The sequence below is a fragment of the Juglans microcarpa x Juglans regia genome, chromosome 2D (genome assembly GCF_004785595.1).
Source record: "Juglans microcarpa x Juglans regia isolate MS1-56 chromosome 2D, Jm3101_v1.0, whole genome shotgun sequence".
Classification (NCBI taxonomy): domain Eukaryota; kingdom Viridiplantae; phylum Streptophyta; class Magnoliopsida; order Fagales; family Juglandaceae; genus Juglans; species Juglans microcarpa x Juglans regia.
Window position 1 is genome coordinate 14,302,540 of NC_054596.1, and position 22,866 is coordinate 14,325,405.

General features: G+C 31.7%; 3 protein-coding genes and 1 non-coding gene across 4 annotated transcripts; 3 read left to right on the top strand and 1 right to left on the bottom strand.

Annotated features, from left to right (window-relative positions):
* The first annotated feature begins 2,193 nt into the window (after positions 1 to 2,193).
* TRNAV-CAC lies at positions 2,194 to 2,267 on the top strand. Its single transcript has one exon. It is a non-coding gene; the product is annotated as a tRNA-Val (tRNA).
* A 2,701-nt stretch (positions 2,268 to 4,968) lies between these two features.
* LOC121250428 lies at positions 4,969 to 10,769 on the top strand. Its single transcript, XM_041149562.1, has 7 exons — positions 4,969 to 5,641; positions 6,478 to 6,563; positions 7,673 to 7,819; positions 7,926 to 8,034; positions 8,665 to 8,788; positions 9,554 to 9,824; positions 10,352 to 10,769. The coding sequence occupies exons 1-7, from the start codon at positions 5,518 to 5,520 to the stop codon at positions 10,457 to 10,459; spliced, it is 969 nt and encodes a 322-aa protein (XP_041005496.1). The 5' UTR covers positions 4,969 to 5,517; the 3' UTR covers positions 10,460 to 10,769.
* A 3,290-nt stretch (positions 10,770 to 14,059) lies between these two features.
* Positions 14,060 to 14,657, top strand: LOC121248061. Its single transcript, XM_041146417.1, has one exon. It carries the CDS (start codon positions 14,273 to 14,275, stop codon positions 14,507 to 14,509), a length of 237 nt encoding a protein of 78 aa, XP_041002351.1. The 5' UTR covers positions 14,060 to 14,272; the 3' UTR covers positions 14,510 to 14,657.
* Positions 14,658 to 18,273: 3,616 nt separating this feature from the next.
* Positions 18,274 to 19,088, bottom strand: LOC121250403 (E3 ubiquitin-protein ligase RHA2B-like). Its single transcript, XM_041149532.1, has one exon. The coding sequence runs from the start codon at positions 18,977 to 18,979 to the stop codon at positions 18,494 to 18,496; it is 486 nt and encodes a 161-aa protein (XP_041005466.1). The 5' UTR covers positions 18,980 to 19,088; the 3' UTR covers positions 18,274 to 18,493.
* Positions 19,089 to 22,866: the final 3,778 nt, after the last annotated feature.

Below are 22,866 nucleotides of genomic sequence, written 5' to 3' on the forward strand. Positions count from 1 at the left end.
ATTTATTTATATCCTTAGGAGATTTTTGACTATGTTACGAGGTTGATGTTTTAGTGTTTACTACTTTGGCATGTTATCTATGACCATGAATGATACGATCTAAAGAAACATTACTGGGAAACGATTAAACTGAAACTAAATAACATAAGGGCAAATGGAAGATTATTTGGTAACACATCAATATTGGTGTGTACTCACTGCCGATAAGTTATGTTGCTTCTTGAAAGTTGCGACATAACTGTGAGTACATTATGTTTTATGGAGATTGAATATTATTCTGAGTCATTCAGACTCAAGAGGGATTAGAGATACTTAGTCTGATGTGACCAAATGAGTCAGGATATAACGAGACACTTTTAGGAATGTTGCTATGCTGGTCTTCTCTCCGAGAGATTTGATATAGTGCTCTCATTTTCTTTTATAGCTGTGTTCAATGGTCGGACAACCTATTTGTCATTATGAACAATATTGAGAGATGCAAACTTAAGATCTTGCCCACTATGTGCGAGTGAGAGATGTAAGAAAGGCGCACCCATAGTGGGCACTCATTCCCTTATCTTGAGGGTTATGAAGTGGGCTAATTCATGAGACTTGATGGCTGGCCCTTAATGGCCAGCTAGAGGTTACGCTTAGATGGCACATCTCCCCTTTGAATGACACACTTGCATCACAAATGATCTCTTTCTCAAAAGTATTCTCTCTAGTCACGGCATCTAGACTGTGGAATTTGTGAGTGTTACTTTGGTATTACCACGTAGCACACTCCACAATCGATGTGATGATCGTGGATGAACAATATTGAAAAATCTGTAGAACAACCGCACTAGATCTACGATTTACCAACGAGGTAATATCGTTTCTGCTGTATACTTTCATATAGTATTTCTAACACGTAGAATATATTATTCACATAATTACAAATTAAATTATCTCATATAAATATTTTACTAAATATGTTATATATAGCGGCTTGATAAAATAAATTTTCTTTTTATAAAAGAATTGTAAAAAACTTATATATCTTGTCAATACAAATAATTTTGAGTTAATTACACTTTACCGTCTCAAATTTTTACTCAATTCATAATATACCTTCAAAACTAGTAATTGCATCAAAGTGGACCGTCGAACTTTCAAAAGTTTCCAATCCCTCATTTTGTCTACAGCAACATCAAATCTAACGAAAATTTACTGCAAAGATGTAATTTTCAATTAATTTATTATCATTGACCATATAAAATATAAAATAATATATGCTATCAATTAATAACAAATCATTAATCATATATAAAATTATTTTATATCTAAGTTGCAAGCAAGTATGAATAATCTATGTATACAATGAAATTATTTGATATTCATTAACCATATATAAATTAATAACAAAATTTATTTAATGATTTGTGATTTATTATTAATTAATAGCATATATTATTTTATATTTTATATGGTCAATGATAATAAATTAAATGAAAATTACATCTTTGCAGTGAATGTTATGCACATGAGCAGTACGTGTAGTGAGTTTTCGTTAGATTTGACGTTGCTAGTATACGGAAGGGCCGGATTGGGCAATTTTGAAAATTCAAGGGTCCACTTTGATGCAATTATTAATTTTGGAGACACATTGTGAATTGAGTGAAAGTTCAAGAAGGCAAAGTGTAATTAACCCAATCATTTTTCTATTTTCTCATTCAATTTGTTTTATGTTTGAAAAATAATTTAGCCACCTAGATTTGCATAAAAGTAAATTTAAAAATTGACATGATTTAATATGATACGTAAGATTATAAAGTCAATTTTATTGAAAAATATATTTAACATACAATATAATATCACTTCAATTTATGAGTTTATTTTTATAAAAATTATTTATAGTTATATTTTAGCAAAAAAATTGCTAGAATCAAAGAAAAATATCTCAATTAGGAAAATAATAAACACATGTAACTTTTTACAATATTTTACATAATTATGTTTTAAAATAAGAAATATTTTTATAAAATACCTTATAAAATAACATTACTTTATAAAAATATTCTCATTTTTAAACATGCGTTGTAAAATGTATTGTAAAATATGTTACGTAATTATCATTAGTCATCTAATTATATATAAAGAAATATATTTATCCGAGTAGGTGCTGCGTTTTATGCTGCGTTTTATTCAAAGGGACAAAACTTGTGAGTCAACGTCTGGGTGGTGTAGTTGGTTATCACGCTAGTCTCACACACTAGAGGTCCCCGGTTCGAACCCGGGCTCAGACATCTAATGATTCTCATTTACTTTTTTTTTTTTTTTTGAAAGAATTGATTCTCATTTATTAGATGATTTAGATCAACGTGTCTCAAATCCAATCGTCCGTGACTCCGTACAGCTCACTTTTGAGAGTAGACGGCCTACTCCAACCACCACAATAAAGTTCTTAATTAAATTTGTCCAAATTTTAATTAAAAAATTTGCTTTTATAAATTTAACTAACTACTCTTTATAGCATTAGCATCTGCGCATTAGTTTCATTAAAGTTATTTTTAAAATTTAGTTAAAATTATATATTTTTCATAAATTTAAAATCATTAAAGTCATAATACCATCTTGAATTAGTCAAAATAATAATACAATATTAATTTTTTAATAATATCATTTTAAAATTTTTTTTCTATACTAATCATATGTTAATTAATAATTTTATTTTTATTTAAATTATTATTTCCCAACTAATTTGTTTCTTCAACCTAATTATTCAACAAACACATTTTAGAATAAAACATATAAAATATTAAAGTAGTTGGCTTTGATATTTTTGAATAAAATATTACTTTTGAAGATGAATAGTATATCTTCAAATATAAAAAAATACTTAGAAATACTATAGCTTATAATTGAAGCCACTAGTATTTAACTACTTCAATACAGATGATTCTATCTTCATTTCTTCAAATTTTAAAGATAAAAATGAAAATGGAAATGGAAATGAAAGTAATTTGGGCTACATCGGATTCCCTATACTAACTTTTGGTTTTAGGATTTGTACCTACAAGTCCTAAATCATTATTTTGATTTTTGTATTCCAAATTTAATAATAGATTTAGTTATATTTATTATTCCCACTCTTTTTTCAAAATTAAAAACAATATCTTAGAAATCAAACTTTCTTATTTTTGTTACTAATTTTTATTAATAAACACATTTTTACAGTGTTATGTACGATTTCAATTCCCTACTAATTTTTAAAATTTAATGGTTACAAAATATTATTGTTGGAAAAAATGAATTTTGACAAAAAAAAAAATTATATTATTCTAAAAAACATAATAATTTTGAAAATATTATTATTCTTGCAAAAAAAAAAATAATTTAATTCTTTGTTTAAAATATTCGTTAGAGAGTAATAATTCAAAAAGAAGGAAAACGATAAAAGAGTGAATAGTCAATGTTGTATAAGGAAGTGAGAAAAAATAATAATAATAAAAAAAGAATAGGAAGTATGATGTAGGCAGTTTAAGAAAGATGAGTAAAATTTAAGAAACTAATTTAGGAAAAGATGACTTTTAGCTAAAATTTAGGAGAAATTTTGCTCATCCGGATGTGGATGCTCTTAAAAATACCAAATAACAAATTCTCTAAATCTATCACTATTATATTAAAATATTAATTTTGATATTTGCATTTACTTTAATTTTAATTTTAATTGTTATTCTATTAAAAAATAACAAACTCTCTAGTTTTCATTGGGATATATTTATCTTGATCAATTCTTATTATGTTTACCTGCAAATTTTTACACCTTACAATAGAAACACTTGTTTGTGGATTTTTTTGGAATGGTGTGGATTTTTCTACAATTTTTGTTTGCTGTGCGATCAAGATTTATCAAGAAGAAATATTTTATGTCTAAAATATAAAGTTTGGAATAAATAGAATTTATGCAACTTCGTTAAATTTTGGTCAAATTTTTACTATAGTTATCTCACTACTAGTGCTCTAATTCTGAATTCTTCCTAATTGCTAATTTTTGTGAGAGCTGATTTCGAAGTGGCTGATAAATAAATATTTGCAAATTTTATGGTGTAAGTTTTGTATATTATTGAAAAAATATATACCCATATCGTTAGTGTTATTTGTCTCTATTTTCTCGTATCCCCTTCTTGCTCATAAAAGAAACCCTTGTTGGAAAAGGTAATTATGTCATCAAAGGTCTTCCTTAAGTTTTCAAAATCAAAAGGAGGAATGCTTACGTATCTTATTTGCCACGAAAAGAAAAACAACAAATAATTAATTTTAAAAAATAAAAGAAGAGAAAAATGAATGGATTGTTGAGAAGTTTCTCTCATTCTGAAAAAATGATATTAACAAGCACGTGGAGTGTACAAATATCGTATAATTCATTTGAAAAAAATAAATAAATATGAAATTTATATAAAAAAATTTTTAAATAATAAATTTCATTTTTTTTAAAAATAATTACACGACACTTTCAACTATATGTATTATTACTCTTTGGCAATTTGCTCGTTGCTTCTACTTATGAGATAGGTTGTGACAGTCACAACCTTATAAGGTGATAATAAGCTTCCAATGACCGTGTGTATATTTAGAATATCTTAATATATTTATAAATAATAGTGAAATAGTTTGAGTTAAAATATTTTATTAAGTTTTGAGAAATGAGAGAAAAAAATTAAATAAAAAATTTATTTGTTTTAAAATTTTAAAAAATATTATTATTTTTTATGTTTTATTCAAGAGTATGAAAAAATCATAATAATTAAGAAAAAATTGAAATTTTGAAATTAAAAATATTTTGTATCTTAATGATATTTGAAGACAGGGAATTCCCTTCCTTTCATTATTGGAACTTTCAACCTCCTCTCAATATTAAATAATTAATAAATAGGACTGTTTCGTTTTTATTTTCTTTTCAGAGGTAATTTCGTTTTTTTCTTTAACACTTGCGGAGGTAGTTGACAACAAATCAAAGTAATCATGATTCCATGAATGAATCCCTAAAGATTTTATTATGTCAAACTCATAAAATGTCAGCACGATGAATCACTTTCAGACGAAGAGAAGCTCTCAATTCACTGAAATCCTCTGTTTGAACAATTATCTGTAATTTATGTCAGCCAATGCATCATTCATCCCCCTATCAGATATACAGGATTCGCATGCTCTGTCTATAGGGGAAAAGAATCGTCGAGGAGGGACCAAAAAGTTCGAGTGAAGGGACGCAGTAGTCAAACGGGGAAAAGCTGCGATCCAAACTCGAAAATTCTGTATTTTTTACTAGCCACTAGCAATCACCATTGGAGAGACTTTTGTTTCTTCGTTTCCCCGAGTCACCGCTGTTGAATTTCCTATCGGACCGGGACCAAGACACACAAACACACAGAGTGATAGAGAGCAAGCGAGAGTCAGGAATTAGGGTTCTTCTTTTGAATTCATAGTTCTGGACTCATTCTCCGGAATTTTCTCAACAGCTCTCTCTCTCTATCTCTCTCTCTCTCTCGCAATTCAATGGCGGATCGCTCGGACTCTTCGCCTCTCATGTCTCCGCCGCCGATGGCCAAGCCCAGCGATATCGACCTCGAGGCGGGCCCCGGCGAACAAATTCAATGCAGAATTTGCCTCGAAACTGATGGTGATCTTCCCATTTAATTCCTTTTTATTTCGACAAGTCACAATTTTTTCTCTCGAAATTCCTCTGTTCAGTTGCATATCTGTAACATTTAAGTTATATGTAAGTATTAGTGTAAGTTTGAATTATATGCTTTCTGTAGAATTGGTTTTCGGAATTTGTTTTAGAAATTTAGGTCAACTAAGTTAATGAATCGTACAAGGCTCACGTGTAACACCGAGTTTTAAAATTTTTGTCTTTATTATTATTTTTCTCCTGAGTTTCTAACATGAAAATGAATTGAGGGAGAAAAGGTGTCAATCTGATACAACCTCCTTTGCAAATTGTTACTCGGCGATAATATTTTACCGTGTTTTGCTCGAGGAACTGCGTCGAAGTTGGCATTCTCATGCTTTACAGTTTTGTAAGATTCTTACAAAAATGTAAAATTAAGTGAACTAATGCAACAACTGCATTCACCTGGCAAAGACAATGATTAATACGAAAATTTGGAAGCCATTGAGTGCAGCAAGTTTAGGAACTTAATAATGAGAGTTGGAAGGTTATGGTTCCTCGTAAGGCAACCAACTACCTGCTCTTAATGTCTCAGCACTCGCACAAAATATCACCTAGAAAGGTTATAACCAAGAAAGCAATACGGCCAGTTCTCTATGAACCTTCCTTATTTATGTTATTCGGTGACAAGAAAGAACTGGGCTGTTATTTTGTGTAGGGTGATCGGCCAATAATGCTGTATTTTTCCCTTTTTCCTTGACTACTAAAAGTATATTTAAGAGTTGAGTTCAACAATTTGGGCTTATCAGCTTGTGCTCTCTCTCTCTCTCTCTCCAACCTCTCAGGTAGGGATTTTATAGCTCCTTGCAAGTGCAAAGGGACATCAAAATATGTACACCGGGAATGTTTGGATCATTGGCGAGCTGTAAGGGTATGGGTGCCATCTCCGTCTTCATAGCTAATATGTTGGATCATGTTATGTGAGGCCCATACTTGTAATCTGACTTAGTTACTGAACTCCAGTTTTGAGTCTCTTTCACCATTCAATCACTTTACATTGATCAAAGTTTAAGATATTTTATAGTATGTACTCTGTCAGTTCTCTAATATTGCATTTATTTGTATATTCTGCATTGCTCATCGTCTGGTGCTTAAGTTGGAGCTTTTGTCTATTTAATAACATTTTCAACAAAATGGATCTTAGATGTTTTTATTCTTATCTATCTATCTATTATTATTTTAGCTTGTGAAAAGGGGTATTCATCTGTTCAGTTTTCTTATAGCTTGAGTTTGCAGTGTTTGTTTTAGACACATTTGCCCTTGTAAAATTGCACGGGCAGACATGCATGGTTTTTTTTTACTTTGAAGGATAAGTATGCTCATTATAAATTAGAGAAATCAAATGCTTGAAGGTACCGACACAGAAGAAAAGTCATAAAGCAAAAGTAGTTTCTTTTATTCTTTTTTGTTTATATTTTTTCTGCTAGTTAGAAGGGTTTAATTATTCATCTGTTCCATTTCTTTTACAGCTTGAGTATGCAATGGCTGTTGTTTTTGGATTTGAAGGCGTTTTTCCCTTAAAATTGCAGTGGCAGACATTTATGGTTTTATTGTACGTGAAAAAATGACTATATTTTTATGTGAAATTTGAGAAAGTCACCATTACTAAGGCAAGATGAAAAGTTGTGAACCATATCGTGTCATTGGGGTGCATACAAATGTGACAGGGTGCTACCACATATACATCTTTTACTTATAAAAAAAAATAAATGTGACAGGGTGCTTGTGGAAATATATTAAGAAACTGATAATTTGAACTTTTCTCGGTAGTCTTTGTTTCTAACTAAAGTGGACCTCAACGACTATCTTCACAATGGATGCACTTGCTACACTTAGATGATCACATTGGAGGCAGGCTTTTGATGATGTTTGCAAAATCTGTTGGTTAACCCAAATTACTGTAACCTTTATACTGATATTCCTCTTGTATTCTATCATTTTCTTTTTAAATTTCTCTGCATCTTACATTAACTTCTGCAGGAAGGGTTTGCTTTTTCTCATTGCACAACCTGCAAGGCCCCTTACCATTTGAGAGTTCATGTTGCCGCTGATAGGAAATGGCGAACCTTGAAGTTTCGGTTCTTTGTGACTAGAGATATAATATTTATATTTCTGTCTGTGCAGCTTGTACGTCATTTTTTCTCTACTTTTAGTTGTGTTCTTGCTTCTTTAGTTTTTGATAAATTGGTTATTGATATTTCTGTTACTTTGTCTATATGTTTATTCTTTGCAGGTGATTGCTTCACTCACGTATTTGGTATATTTGATAGATGGTTACCAGCAGTTCTGGCTTCGTCTTGCTTGGGGTTTCGATAGTGAGCTTAGTTTCTATTACATTTGTGGTAAAATCTTAAGAACCCAACTACCAGTTGTCAAAATGCTTACAGAAGTATGCTTGGTGTGGACAGTGTTAGTCAGCATATTTTCCTTGTAAACTCTTGTGTGATTCTTGTTTTGGGTCACCTATTATATGCATATTGCGTTCTTTATAGATTGTTGTGGGGCCATTTACATTTATTTATGGTTTTAAGCAACGCATATAATGTTACGTGCCTGTGGAACATATTGGGATGATTTTCATGCACAGTGTTAAGTTTCCTATGTATTGAATAAAGTTATTAGTTTTTTAACTAGAAAAAAATATCCAAAGGGTGGTGGATTTTATGACAACCAATTATGACAGTACAATACCCAAACTTCGTTTTTCTGATAAGAAAATGACGGGGGCAGCAGAGTGGTGGTGCAGGAATTGGCATTTATCAGCAGTTGATGACTGGTGAAATTCCTTACGACTATAATCTTTGGACGTATTTTAGCTTCAGAAATGGATGATGATAATTAAGTACAGTTTGTCTTTGATGGTTGGAGACACTAATGACTCAAAGCTATATGTATCGACTGTCATTACACCTTTTGAACCAGTATATCACTGCTGTTTCTAGTGTTGTTAATATGTGCATTGATGAGTACAGGTGCTCTATTGTTTTTTGCACTGCTTGGGCTGTCTGGGTGCTTTATAACTTGCTATGATCGAAGGGTTCGCAATGATTTGGCTCAGCCTTGTCGAGAATTATGTCTTTGTTGCTGTCATCCAGGGTATGGTTCTGTTGCATATATTGTTGAATCATTGGTGCAGTTGCTCTGATGGTTCAAGTCTTACTGTCTGGTTGTGGCTGTCATTATCGTTACTACCATATCGATTCTTTTGAGTATATTCTATTTTATTAATTATTTGTCTTTGCTTTCAATTATACCTGTGTGATATGTAAGAGCAATGGGACCAAGTTAAATGCCAGAATCCTTTTAGTACTTCGTGGGTTTCATGAGACGCTTGCTTGCTAGTGCAAAGATGCATGCCATTGTTTCCCCCAACACACACCTGTCTAAAGTGGTGTTTTCAATTCTGAGATATATTCCCAGCACACATTGTAATTCCACCGTGAGTAATGCCCTTCTATTTTTGTTGATATGGACATGTATTCTTGCTGCTCATGCAGTGGCAGCTCTGCTATGGTATGATCCTTAGCATGTTAGCTTATGCATCGCATCACCATTTGTTGACTTCGTCATTCACCGCAAGTAGGCTGCAATTTTTGGAGACACCTTCCATCTGCCTTTGTGCTGCCTCTTGTATTATAATATATATCGGCATTAGTCATCAGGAAATCTGGTGAATTTTTTGTTCTGGAGTTATTTTAGGTTGAACATTACAAAAAAATATTACACATTAATATCTGTACATGAGAAATCATTTGGTTTTTGTTTAATAATAAGCTATATGGTGTGCTTGTCTATGTAAAATACGAAAAATTATCAATAATAATGAGTGTGGTGATGAAATTTTCCATTATGCTGTTGCAGACTGTGTGCAGACTGTCACTTACCTGGTACTCTCTGTATGTGGACTGACTGCACTACATGCTCCGAAAGTTGCGCTGGGATGATAAGTGAATGTGGTTGCTTAGGAGGTGCTGGTGAAGCAGGGGTACCGTTGTTATTTATAATGGTTTTGATTGTTCTGGGACTTTTTACTGTGATTGGAATATTCTACAGTGTTTTGGTGGCCACAATGGTAGGGCAACGAATTTGGCAGCGGCATTATCACATACTAGCGAAGAGGATGCTAACAAAGGTGAGTACAGTGACCTATATTCAGTTTCTTTCTCTACCTTTGTTATATGATGATATACTAAACGGTTTGGTGGTGCACTACTCAACAACTCAAACTGCTAGCTTCCCAATTCATAGCTGCACAGAAAGCGACCACCATTTCATCAATGAGTAATAGTTTTGTTGAAGAATTAACCCTTTAGGACTGGATAATTTATAGAGATTTAGTTTTTGGATCGTATTGGAGGTGTTGGCATTGGAACACCTGTGTTTGAAAGAACATCCATCTTAAACTTAGCATGGTAGGCATATCAGATATCTCTGGACCTGGCAGCATACCAATTCATTTTGTGAGATCGTGTTTCTTTAGTGACTGCAGAGGGGTATATCTGAAGTCTTTTTTCCCCCTGAATTGCCTTTCAAGTTCCAAAATATGTTTCTGTAGATAGTCATGCAACTTTTATGTTCATATTTTTAACTATTCTAATCACAAATCATTATAAGATTATTCGGTCCTGAATGTGAAATTGGTTTACTTTTCTTTACCAGGAATATGTGGTTGAGGACATTGACGGTGAGATGACAGGATCTGATTGGTCTCCCCCGCCCCTCCCGCCGGAGCATGTTCAGCAGCTGAAAACACTCGGTCTCTTATGAAATCAAAGCTTATATTTCATGTTGGCAAGAATAACATGACGCAGAGATAGACTGGCCCTGTAATACGGTGAATCAGTCCCTACTTTGGGGGCCTTGGAATCTTGGCTGACAAAAAGCTTTTAGCAGTTATTGAGAAAATCTCAAAGGCTCTGTTCAATCAGTCTTGTGTAAAACCACCAGTGGATGAAGAAGTTTCTGAAACTCACTGTTACCATTAGTATATACTATTACTTTCCCTTCAGTGAGTGTAAGAAAACAGGTAAATGTACCCACCCAGAAGAGCGAGCATTCTAATAGTTCTTTTATCTTATTTTTTAAAATACATCATCAAATTTCACTTTTTTTATTTTACGTACTAACTTTTATAATATATCATACATAGTTTATCTATTTTTTTTTCGTATTATTTAAATAATATTTTTTTAATCTTTTTAAACATTTCCTTTCTACGAATAAATTTGTAATATTCATATATTTTTTTTTATATTTACAATATATTATTATATACAATGTAATATAATTCAATCTTATACACACAAAATAAAAATATATAAGCCAAATAAAAGTTAAAAATAAAATCAAAATATGAAAAATTGGATAAATAATATTTCCAATATATTTTTTAGAAAAATAAAATAAAATAGAGGTTTTAAATGATGAACAATAAAAAGAATTTGTATTGAAATATAAAAGTAAAAGTAAATGAGGGAGTAAATAAAATATAAATAATAAAAAAACTTGTTTGAAAGATGAACAATATCCGCTACATGTAGCAAATTATTGTAGCAATTTGTATTTTACATGTTCTTTTAAATGATCGGATGAACTTATTTTATAAATAATTCTTTAAATAATTTACATTTTTTATGTTATACATAAACCATTGAGAGCATTCTCAGTGCTTCATTTATCCTATTCTTTAAAATATATCATTAAAATTCACTTTTTTTATTTTATATATTAATTTTTACAATATGTCATACATCAATTTATCTATTTCTTCTCTATATCATTTAAATATATATTTTTTAATTTTTATATTCATTTAAAATATTTCTTTCTAACTACCAATGAAGTTGTAGAGGAGAGCAAAAATAATTAAAAATATTTTAGAGTTGTGAACAATATCTTCTACATCTAGAGAATTACTATAGCAAAATATAAAATCAAAATCAAAATACAAAATTTATTAAAAAGATCTTTTGATCAACTTTCTTTATATATTAGAGAAAAATATATTTTACCTGAGCTATTGTGAATGTTCTAACAGCAGGTTATACGAATGATACTGTCATGGAATATTCTCTGTGGTAAGAGTATTTCTCTCGCTTGGATAGCTTTTCCTTGATAATAATGGGTTTGGCAAACTCATGAAAAAACGACCCATTTTCTAGATCTTCCTTTTAAGGAAGAAAAAACGGAAGAAAATATTCTCTGAGCCAACTTTAGACTTCATTTATTTTCATAATTATTTTCATCTTATTTATAATTTTTTCAATTTTTAGTATAAAATAAAATAAATAATTTAATTTTTTTACCTTAATTGTATAATTTTTCAAACGCTGACGTGTTCTGGTGGGTTTTTCCAGGAGTTTCGAGAAAGCTACCGCCTATACCAAGTGCCAAGTGGTAGCACCCAAGGGGCCGAGGCCCAAGAGTACACAACACGTGGCCACCTGAAATACGATGATGGGCGGCCACTGACAACGGAAAGGGACTGACAATTGCCTCTTGGTGGTTTCTCACCGACCAAACTATACTATTTAGTTTGAAAATAACTAAATTATTAGAGAGGGGCTACTAAGTACTATGCCGCCCCACTCTTGCTGGTGTATTACCCAGCGTTTTTTTTTTTTTTTTCATATTTTTTTAATATATTTAAATATTTTTAAAAATAAAAAAATATATCAATATATTTAAAATTATTTTTTTAATTATTAAATAAAAAAAATTTTTTACCCAACAGTCAAATTAAGCAGTAAGAATGAGGCTGTTTCTCAAATTATTATGTATCTAATTACGAAATTATCATATATTCAAACCTGAACCACTTTGGATTATTATTTTTTACGGGGAAACTACAGATTAACAAATATCTGCACTGAAAAAATCAAAAACAAAAAGACCGACCGAATCGATTGTAGTACGGAGTCTCGATTCCTAGAAATCGAAAAGTTCCAAAATCGATTTAAATTTATATATATATATATGTATATATTATTATACTCTTCTGAATATAATTATCATTTGGAAATAAAATTTCCAATTAATATGAGTAATAAAAGAGAAAACACTTGATGACGTCCTTGTGCTTAAACACTGACGCATGTAAGACACGTCCTAAAACATTAACAAGGTTGAATCGGTATTACTTACAAATAATATTGTTGATTAATGAGATTTACAAGGGTCAGTTTTGATAAAAAAAACAGTTTTATCTCATCTTATTTTATAGTATTATTAAAAAATTTTTAAATTTTAATATAAAATATAATAAATAATTCAAAATTTTTAAATTATAAAATAATAATAATATTAAAAAATAATATTATATTTAACTTTCATCTAAAATTATCTCATTTTAATATTAAATAGAATTTAAGTGTTAGATATATAAATATTTTTTTATTAGAAAAAAAACCCAGACCCTGTCATAAAAAAGTATAAAAAGTAACTTTTTTTTCCCCTTGCAGAGTTCCTTTTTTTAATGATTTGAATGAGTATTAGGTACAAGTCTTTCTTCGTTAAAAAAAAAAATAGACTCTAACATAAAAAATATATATATATATATATTTTTTTTTTATGGTAGAATGTATTATTTTGCAAAGAATCTGCACGACACTTAGGCCTTGTTTGAATTTAAAAAGTATTTCATTTTATCTTATATTATATTTTTATTATAATTTTATTAAATTTTTACATAAAATATAATAAATTATTTAATTTTTTCAAATCTTAATTTAACTTTTTCAAATTCTAAAATAATAATAATATTAAAAAATAACATTTTAATAATATTTTTTTCAACTTTTATCTAAAACAATCTCATCTCTAAATTCAAACCTACCCTTATTTACATACCTAAAACTTGTGTTTAAAAGCTTGAACTGACTGGATACATGATGGGAAGCACAAAAAAAAGTAGGGGATGGTTGCATGAGAAGGAACATTCAAAGGGTAAACACCTACGATGTTTCCTCAGAATAAATAATAGAGAATCCTGATGAGATATGCTTAGGATTTTCTTATATTTATTTATTTTTGTTTCTTTAACGATTTTCCAATGATTTTCATTATTTTAAGGGTTTAGGATTTTTTTGGTAAGATAAAAATCTATTCATAATTTATTTTCTCATCATATTTTTATCATTATGTAATATTAAATGAGAAGTAAAATATAATAAATAATATTTAATCCTTTAGAATCCCATCTTATTAAAAGAATAATGAGAATTAAAATAATAAATAGTATTAATCGTTTTGCTAGCAAACCGCCTTCCATTTTATTGCTTTTTTTTTTTCAACGTTCGGCCTACAACATGTTCACAGGACCCAGGAAGCACTAAACCACGTCCAAGTACCAAAACCACCAACTACACAACATAATAATATTAAAAAAAAAACAGCAGGAGCCTTCAATCTTATCCAAAACAGTGAGCCTGCCACTCTCTCTTTTTTCTCTCTCCTTTAAATACGACTCCCAGCAGTTGATGTTCCTCTCCATCAAGTTTTCAATCAAAGAAGTGAGATCCTCGAAAGTACAAACCAACTTCAGTTTTTTCCCAAAAGTGTCTCAAAAATCAAGAGTCGGAGATGTCGGATATAGCTATGTTGGTGGCGGAGGAGTATGAGAGGAGGGTGAAGAATGCAAGGCAAGCTGGTGGTGCTGAAAGTGGGTTTGAGATTGACATGTCTTCTTGTGCTTCTGTCTTGGCTCGGAGCCTCAAGATGAAGATTGCTGGACTGGGGAAATTGGAGCTTCTTGACTGGGTTCGGGAGCCCAGAACCCAGATTAGTCTTGCTGCTTCTACTGGTTTCTTCTCTGCTTAAATTCCCCCCCCCCCCCCCCCCTCCCCCTCTTATTTATAAAAAAAAAAAAATGTCTTTTTCTTGAAGATCATCTGTACATGAATTCCAATTTCCTTGTTTCTGTACATCTTTATATTATAATCGAAGCCCGAAAAGGGTTCGTTGTTAATGATGTGTTGAGCTTATAATCTTGTGTTTCGAGAATGAAAATTGATCGGAAAATTGTTTAAAAAACAGGCTGAATTGGAATAATAGGGGTCCAGAATTCGCAAGGCAGGGCTAAGATTTGCATTTTGAGTGGGTGCAGGTTGAATCGATCTACAACTATGAATTAAATTCACTATTTGGATTTTCGGCATTTCTTTATAATTCGCGTAACGGATTTGAAAAATGGTTAGTTATTCAAATAATAATTTGGGAAATAATAAACAAAGTTGGCTTTATTAATTCTCAGAATAAATATGGGCCGATTGGATGTTTGGGCACGTTGGATACGGTATCTGCCCACAGAATGAAGAAGCTTGGGCCTAGACTCTTGGTGAGGTTCCTGGAGGCCTCATGGTCTTCAAGTCATTTTCTTCTTTAGCAGATGTACGAGTAGTAAAATGACATCCATCATATTGTTTATGAGTCCGTTTGGCTCATGAAACGAGACGAGTTGAAATAGTTTATAAATAATAATGAGATTATTAATTAAAATTAAATGAGATAAGATGATTTCATCTCATATCTGTATCTAAACAGTTCCTATGTGGTCCGCAAACATGGTCATATTCAAGTTTTCAAGCATGCTTAGCTTGTGCAATGATAATTTCGTACACTTTCTTCCCTTATCTAATAAAATTCTCCGTGACATTAAATTTGGTACATTATCGTTGTAGCGTATGAGTCTCACATTAGGAATATGAATTACCCACGCATAGTGTAGGTTATAAATGTGATCATGAGTGTCAAGGCTCACATTAGTTATTTATAAGATAAAGTTAAGGCTTTATAAGTGGTTCTAGAAAAGTTTGAGATTGACTAATCTTTTTTTTAGTTAAAGCACATGTGATTAGCATTTTTCTTGAATCATTAATAGGGGAGGAAAGCGTTACGCTCTCGCTTCCAGAGTCACATCATGCACTACTCCAGTTTTACATTTATTATGATTTTTTAATACCATACGTAATGAATGAACAAAGGAAAGTGCGCTATAACCCGAAAAGATTGGTTTGTTTGAGTATTTTTTCTTCTAATCACTCATAAAGTTCATTTTCAGGTTGTAGGTAGCCACATTGTGCGAGGAACGCCACTCTATATGAGTGATTCAAACTCCCAATGTAGGAAGGGTGGCTCTACACTCTACGGCTCCCACCAGTGTATTTTTTTAACACTTTTAAATTTTTCTTTTAAAATATAAAAAAATTTATAATATTATTAAAAAATATATTTTCTTAACCATTAAGTAAAAAAGATAAAAAATCTCAGCAGGAGCTACCAACGGTAGCCTCCAACGAAAAGAGTAGCTTTTTCCACGTAGGAATTGGGTACGTTTCAATTATGGTCTTTTAAGGAGAGCAGCAATTAATTTGATCAATACTTCAGGCCAAACTATTTTTTCAATATAAAGATTTTACGAATTATATCATAGAATCCATAATAATTACACGTCTCATTAGATCCGGGATGTAATATATTATATAACACTAAGTTTTGTTCGTTATTAAACTTATCTTAATTTATCTCAACTTATTATTATAATTTTTTTAAATTTTAACATAAAATATAATAAATAATTTAATTTTTTTAAAGTCTAAAATAATAATAATATTAAAAAATAATATTTAAATAATATTTTATCATCTCAATTCAATTCAATTTAACATTTAAACGAATCCAAAATCATCATGCCGCATGCAAATATGTAATGTTTAGCTTGGTTATGATACTTCTGTCTTCCCTACCCACGTGAACCACTTTATATCCACTAATATCTTATCAAGCCCAATATCCCATCTTTAAAAAAACAAAATTAGGAGTACCGTCTATCTTAAAAGCTCCATTATATATATATATATATATAGACCATAAATAATCGTTTTAGGAAAGGAAAATGATAGTATGTTTTAAGAGTTTGCCTTCTCATTTTGACTGTATATGTATATAATTTTTTAAAAAAATATTTTTATTTAATAGTTAAGGAAGTGATTTTTAATATATTAAAATATATTTTTTTAATTTTTTAAAAATATTTAAAGATATTTAAAAAAATATAAAAAAGAAAAAAATATAGAATTTGTATTAATGGGCACGCCTAGCAGTTAAAGCTGAATGGCACACTAGCATCACTCTTTAAAAAATGACTTCATGTACTATTATTCGCTTCAATATTAGATTGAATTTATGGCTCAAGAGACTGTTGCATGCTTAATAAAGAGCCACTTATTCCGTTGCACTCCAATTTAAAAGCTAGAAAAGACGTACATGTTGGATTTGAGAAAAACGTTCATGAAGGAAACTAATTTTATAGTTCAAGGATGACAAACAATTTTGAGAGATCGAAATATCAGTCTGGCCTCCATTTTTCAATGTTTTCAAGCTCGACCAATAACATTTTACGATCATATTCAAGTATGCATGATCTACCCCAACAAAATTATGCAAAGTTCTGACAAAGCATACATCAGTGTCTTCTCCATTTAGTTTATTTTACCAGCGATACCCATTTGCATAGATTTCCAGTGCTACAAACCGAAAGCAATTGCAGTTATTAGTACTGATTTGCCGTATCACAGAGGCAGTCTAATCTCTTCATCATGTTATTCATGTGAACAAGAAATACAGAACTCTTTGAATTCATGAGAGGCAAAAGTGTTTCGATCGAGCGGCTGGAACATTCTTGGGATGGAGACGTGTGATGGCGAAGACCGGTTGTCACTTCGATCTGTTAAGAGATAATATAAATAATAAAATGTAGCTCTTCACTTAAACTTTCAAGACAAGTAGTGATTTATAACATTCTTCGTGTTTATATTTTAAATCTTTGGAAGCAAATTTCAAGCACATCAAGCAAATTATACCATGTTGAACTAATTAACTAGTTAATTATATGATCATTCCTACTATGAACTGGCCTTCCCTCTAAAGTACTGTTTTCGCAAGTAAACCAATCTCCACTGGTCTCTCACACAACTAAAGAAATTAAAAAAAAAAAAAAAAAACGAATTTATTTTTGTGAAGTTAGAGATGCTTCCATTAATTCTCCAACTTACAGGAGGTGGTAGTTGGAAGCAACTCACAAAATATCTTCTGAGAAAACGGTTCCAACTGCCCTTTTCACCCATCCGGACCTTCATAAATTGTCATATAATCTAATTTACAGAGTTTTCGGTTGTTGTCAATGACATTAATGTTTCATACTCTCAACACAATTGATGTGTAACTTATCTGTTACTGAAAAGCATCATTCATTCAGTAAACGGAGTTCTATGTTCTGTGTTTTGGCTTCTGCTGCTGCATGCTTCCCCCTCCCTAATGACATGAGTTTCAAGATTACTTCTAGATACTTGACCTTTCAATGCTTATTATTCACTTACTTTTGACTTTGATGATGAGATCTTTATAATAAATCAGTTTAACCACAGATAAATCAACAGGGGAATTTCATTTACCAAGTTTTGTAATCATGATTATTGGTAAAAGGCCCCTTAAATTTTCCATGTTCCCGAACTTAATTGATATGTGTTTACCCTGATTACAACCCTTTGCAGTTTGCAGAAATTTTACCAAGTTCTGATCCCATCTGATATCTGTCGAAACTTGGGAATGAATTTCATTTAATCGGTATGAAAGTTTCACAAGAGCCAGAAGTCATATTTATATTGAAATGTCAAGTATTAAGAAGTAAGTTGGGAATTCATCTTAATATCCTTTCCCCAGAGTCACTTAGACAAACATTAATCCGAAGAAATATGAAATTTCTATGTATAAAACTCAGGACCTCAACACTTTCGAAGAGAGAACTCAAAAAAATCTAGGAAAACCAGTGCCATGTAATGCAGATAACGTTAAAATAACTTCCTCGTCACTCTCATCATAATCCACACGGTCTCGCATCCTGTGATAACTTGCAACAGCATCATCCGGCAAAACTTTGTTCCTGCAAAGTGGGCAAGTGGCGGAACAGTGTTGCAGCCACCTATCCAGGCAATCCTTATGGAAAATGTGCTTACATTTCAGCTTCCTAATTTCCTCGTCTTCCTTGAATTCTGACAAACACACAGCACATTCAGTCTGCTGATTCGTCCTCAATCTCTTGGCGTAACGAGTGGTGGGATTATTTTCTTCGATGAGGTTGAGGTATTGGTTGGAGGTGATTAGGCTTTTATCGGACTTGGGGGTTAATCCCATGATTGACGTGATGAGAATTATAACTTCAAGAACCAGGAGAGTGAAGAAGGCTTTGGTTATCGTTTTGAGGTGGTCGAGGAATTCAGAGAGAGCTGACATGGCTGCTTCTGCACAAAGTGAAATGGGGTGCTCAGAGACTATACAGTGACACTAGTTCCTATATATAACAGCTGTCAATGTGAGGCTAGCTACGTTGTCTATGCTGCTTTTTCGTGTATATAGAATCATAGATGTTTTGCACTGGGGTTTCATGTGAAGTTGTGACAACTTGAAACCAGTCCGTACCAAATGGATGAGTGTGCAAGGTTCTTTCTTTGTCACGTGATTGTCTGCATCCGAGATTCCGAGGGATGGACGGGCATAGCCGACTCCCTTTTGTCTCTTTTGTTGGTGGTATTCATATCCAAGGAATAGAATTAGTTTGTGTTTGGTTGGGGGCGTTACCATTTATTTGTTCTTTTCTCCCTTTTTTAATAGCTCATGAAAATGATGCACTTTGGTGTGGAAAGGATTGATTATGCTAGTGCAGCTTAATGTGAGATGTAGGTTATTTTACTCGCTAGAGTTCTAACTTTGCTTCTAGGCTTTAGGCATATTGCCGCATATATATATATATATGAGATCTATCTTCTTATTCTTCTCAACTTTAAACAAGGGAAGAAAGCTTATTTTATGCTACAAGAACTTGGTCTACTTTTATATTTGAATAATGCTAGATACAGTTATAAATTATGCAAGCGTCGCGCTATTTTTGAAAATGAGTAGGGTCTACTATTAAAAAATTAATTTTTTCATGTAAGTCTTATATTTAATCTCTTTTTAAAATAAAAATGTAGCATTTGTATATTCTATAACTGCAAATATCATTTTTCTTTATATTCTTAGGCCATACTGTTTTTTAATGGTTTTATGCCATACTTATTAGCGATAGTAGTGTAGAATGTGCAAGCAAGTATAAACATCTTGTATGCATTCGAGTTCAGGGGGTTTTGAAGTTTTATCAATGTATGGTTTTATTTAACATATATAAAAAGAAAAAGTGGAAGAATTGGATCGGGCTCCACGAGTTGGCATCTATAAGTAAAAGCCTAGTTTACTTAGGAATTGGTTTTGTGGCCTGGGCCTCATTATGGAATGGGTTTAAGAGCATGAAAGAGTTTTGCTGTTAGCCGGAGATTAGGCAAAATGCCGAATAAAAGAACAGAGTTTCTATTTATTATTATTTTTATCATCGTTTTCATAACGTGATTTTAAATGATTGATCTATAAGTAAAAGATAATAAATATTTTCCAATTATTAGATGCCACATCGTGAGATGGTGCAAGGAGGATGGTAAAAATGAAAGTGGATAGCATTACTCATAAAATAATGCATATATATGTTACAAGAGAAATTTTACTCATCAGTTACTATTCACTCTTACATCTCACACATATATTTTTTTTTATTGGGTGTGGGGGTGTTTTTCATAAACTTTGGGAGTATTTTTTTTTTTTATAAGATGTAGGGTATGTGATAGTGAATAATGACTGATAAAAAAAAAATTATATTACAAAGGAAAATGCTACCATTCTCCCTACTTTATACCGCTTACTATGTCCCTTGATGTGGCACCACATGACTTAATAAAAAAAAAAATACAAACATAAAAAGATAGAAATAATCTACTATTTTAGTCTTCCTCTTTTTGTGTTTTTGAGATCCATTTTGTTTTAAACATATATATATATATATATATTTAATTTTATTAATGAGCCATGTTGCATCACATTGTGGTGTCACATCAAGGAGAAAAATGATCAGTGATATAAATTAGGAGGCATAGTAGCATTATCCATATTACAAAATAATGTTAATTTTCATATCTTATTAAAATAAGTCTACAATTGGCGTAACTGATTTGTTTTATAACAGAAAATATTTTACAATCTAACATATTATATCCAACTACATCACCTTTAAAAAAAAAAAAAAAACTATATCAGTTTGTAAGTTATATCCTTTTGTAGATCTCCAAATATTTCATATTATCAATTTTATCATATTTTCTTACCGTACTAATTGATATAATATATTTTAAATAGTTATATAGATTAAGTGCTTATATAAAAAAATTACTTAAATATTCTACACAAAAAAACAGCGTTCTCTATATTATGCTATATAGTTATACAGATTAAGTGCTTATATAAAAAATTATTTAAATATTCAACACAAAAAGCAGCGTTCTCTATATTATGCTATATATATATATATATATATATATATATATATTTCCTCCGTTAATATTTATGCTATGTTGTTTTGGTCCACCTTTTGTATAACCAGTTTGGTGAACTGCCTGCAGTTAAACCTCTATCGATCACATGCAAAGTGGGGCCTTCTATTAAATGGCAATATTCTATCATCCTAGCTAATCCTACCATGCACTTGGATCTCAAACTTACATATCATCAGTACAGCTGCTAATTCAGATCAGATTAATTTAACAAATTAATTCCATTTCTATTATCTGATCTGATGATCTGCCTCTCCGAGTTCATGTGACGCCCCAATTCTCATATATAAAAAAAATACGAAAATCGTTACGTCGAGATAATGACAATACGATCATACATCTAAATAAAAGTGTCAAGTATGTGTACATATAACAATGTACAATAAACAATGCAGCGGATAATATAAATAAGTCTACTAAGTACTAGAATTTTAAATACAAATATTCGAAACAAATCATCTTTAAAAAGTTATACAGTCATCTCAAATAAAATATATACAAGTCTCAAACCAGAATACGAATGATCCCAATCACTCTTCGGGCGGAGCCGAATCAGGCTCACTCTCATCCTCTTTTGCATCAAAGTCTACGTTAACATAGAACGGTACCGCAGATAAGTATAAACCAAATAACCACGAGATAAAAATATATTAGTGCAACTAACATGCATGCATATGATGAAATATGCATCAGATCCAAAAATATCATTTTTCCCGAAAATTGATATTTTCCAACACACGCCAAAATTCCATTTTGGCCCAAAAATAATAATCCGTTATTTTCCCAGAAAATGACCCAAGTCAATAAAACATTATTTTCTCATAAAATAATCACATAAAATCCTTTTATTCAATACACGCTATTTTTTCAGAAAACAGTCCATTAATCTATTAACCATATGCACCATGATCTCCCCTAAGGACCATCCGCACGTCCTGGCTTGGTAGCGATACCCAGTTCCGTGCCTAACGCGTTCGTGGCCAAGCATCCTCTAGCCTCCACCAGCAGAGGGGCCACAGAGTCGGCACGAGACCATCTCGTCCGATCCCGTTGTCGTTCGGTGACAACCCAGGGGACGTTACAAAGTATATTCCGCTCCCGAGTGACTATAGGAGTTCCATCGAGATAATGTCTCATCTCGACTTTGGGTCGTGATACACACGCACCCAAAATGCTTTAACACATGAAAACTCAATTTTCAATAAACACATGAACATGAATGCATGTACACGAAAACTCAGTTTCCTTTATAAACATGATCATGCGTGCAGATATGTCATGTACATGAACACCATACTAACAACCAACAATGCAAACCAAATACACAACTCCGTCCACAATCCATCCGACCCCCGAACTCCTCGGACTCAGTCCGACATGTCTAACCAGATCACAATAATATGAGTTAGTGCAAAAATATATTTAAATCATAATAGTTCTTTGAAAAAATACTTACAGTGCTATATAATGATTTCCGAAGGATCACGAAGGTGCAAGAAGTGGCGACTCAGCAACGAAACAGTGTAAAATACACTGTGGCCGTGGGTCTCAAAAACTCACTTTTCAACGGGACCAAACCAAGATCCGAAATTGATAGGGTAGGGCTTAGAGATGCCAGTGAAGTTAGTGGTGGGCGTAGTTGGCCGTGGTTAGCGGCGTGAGCGGCGGTTGAAGACCAATAAGTCCAAAACGGAAATGGAGTTGGAT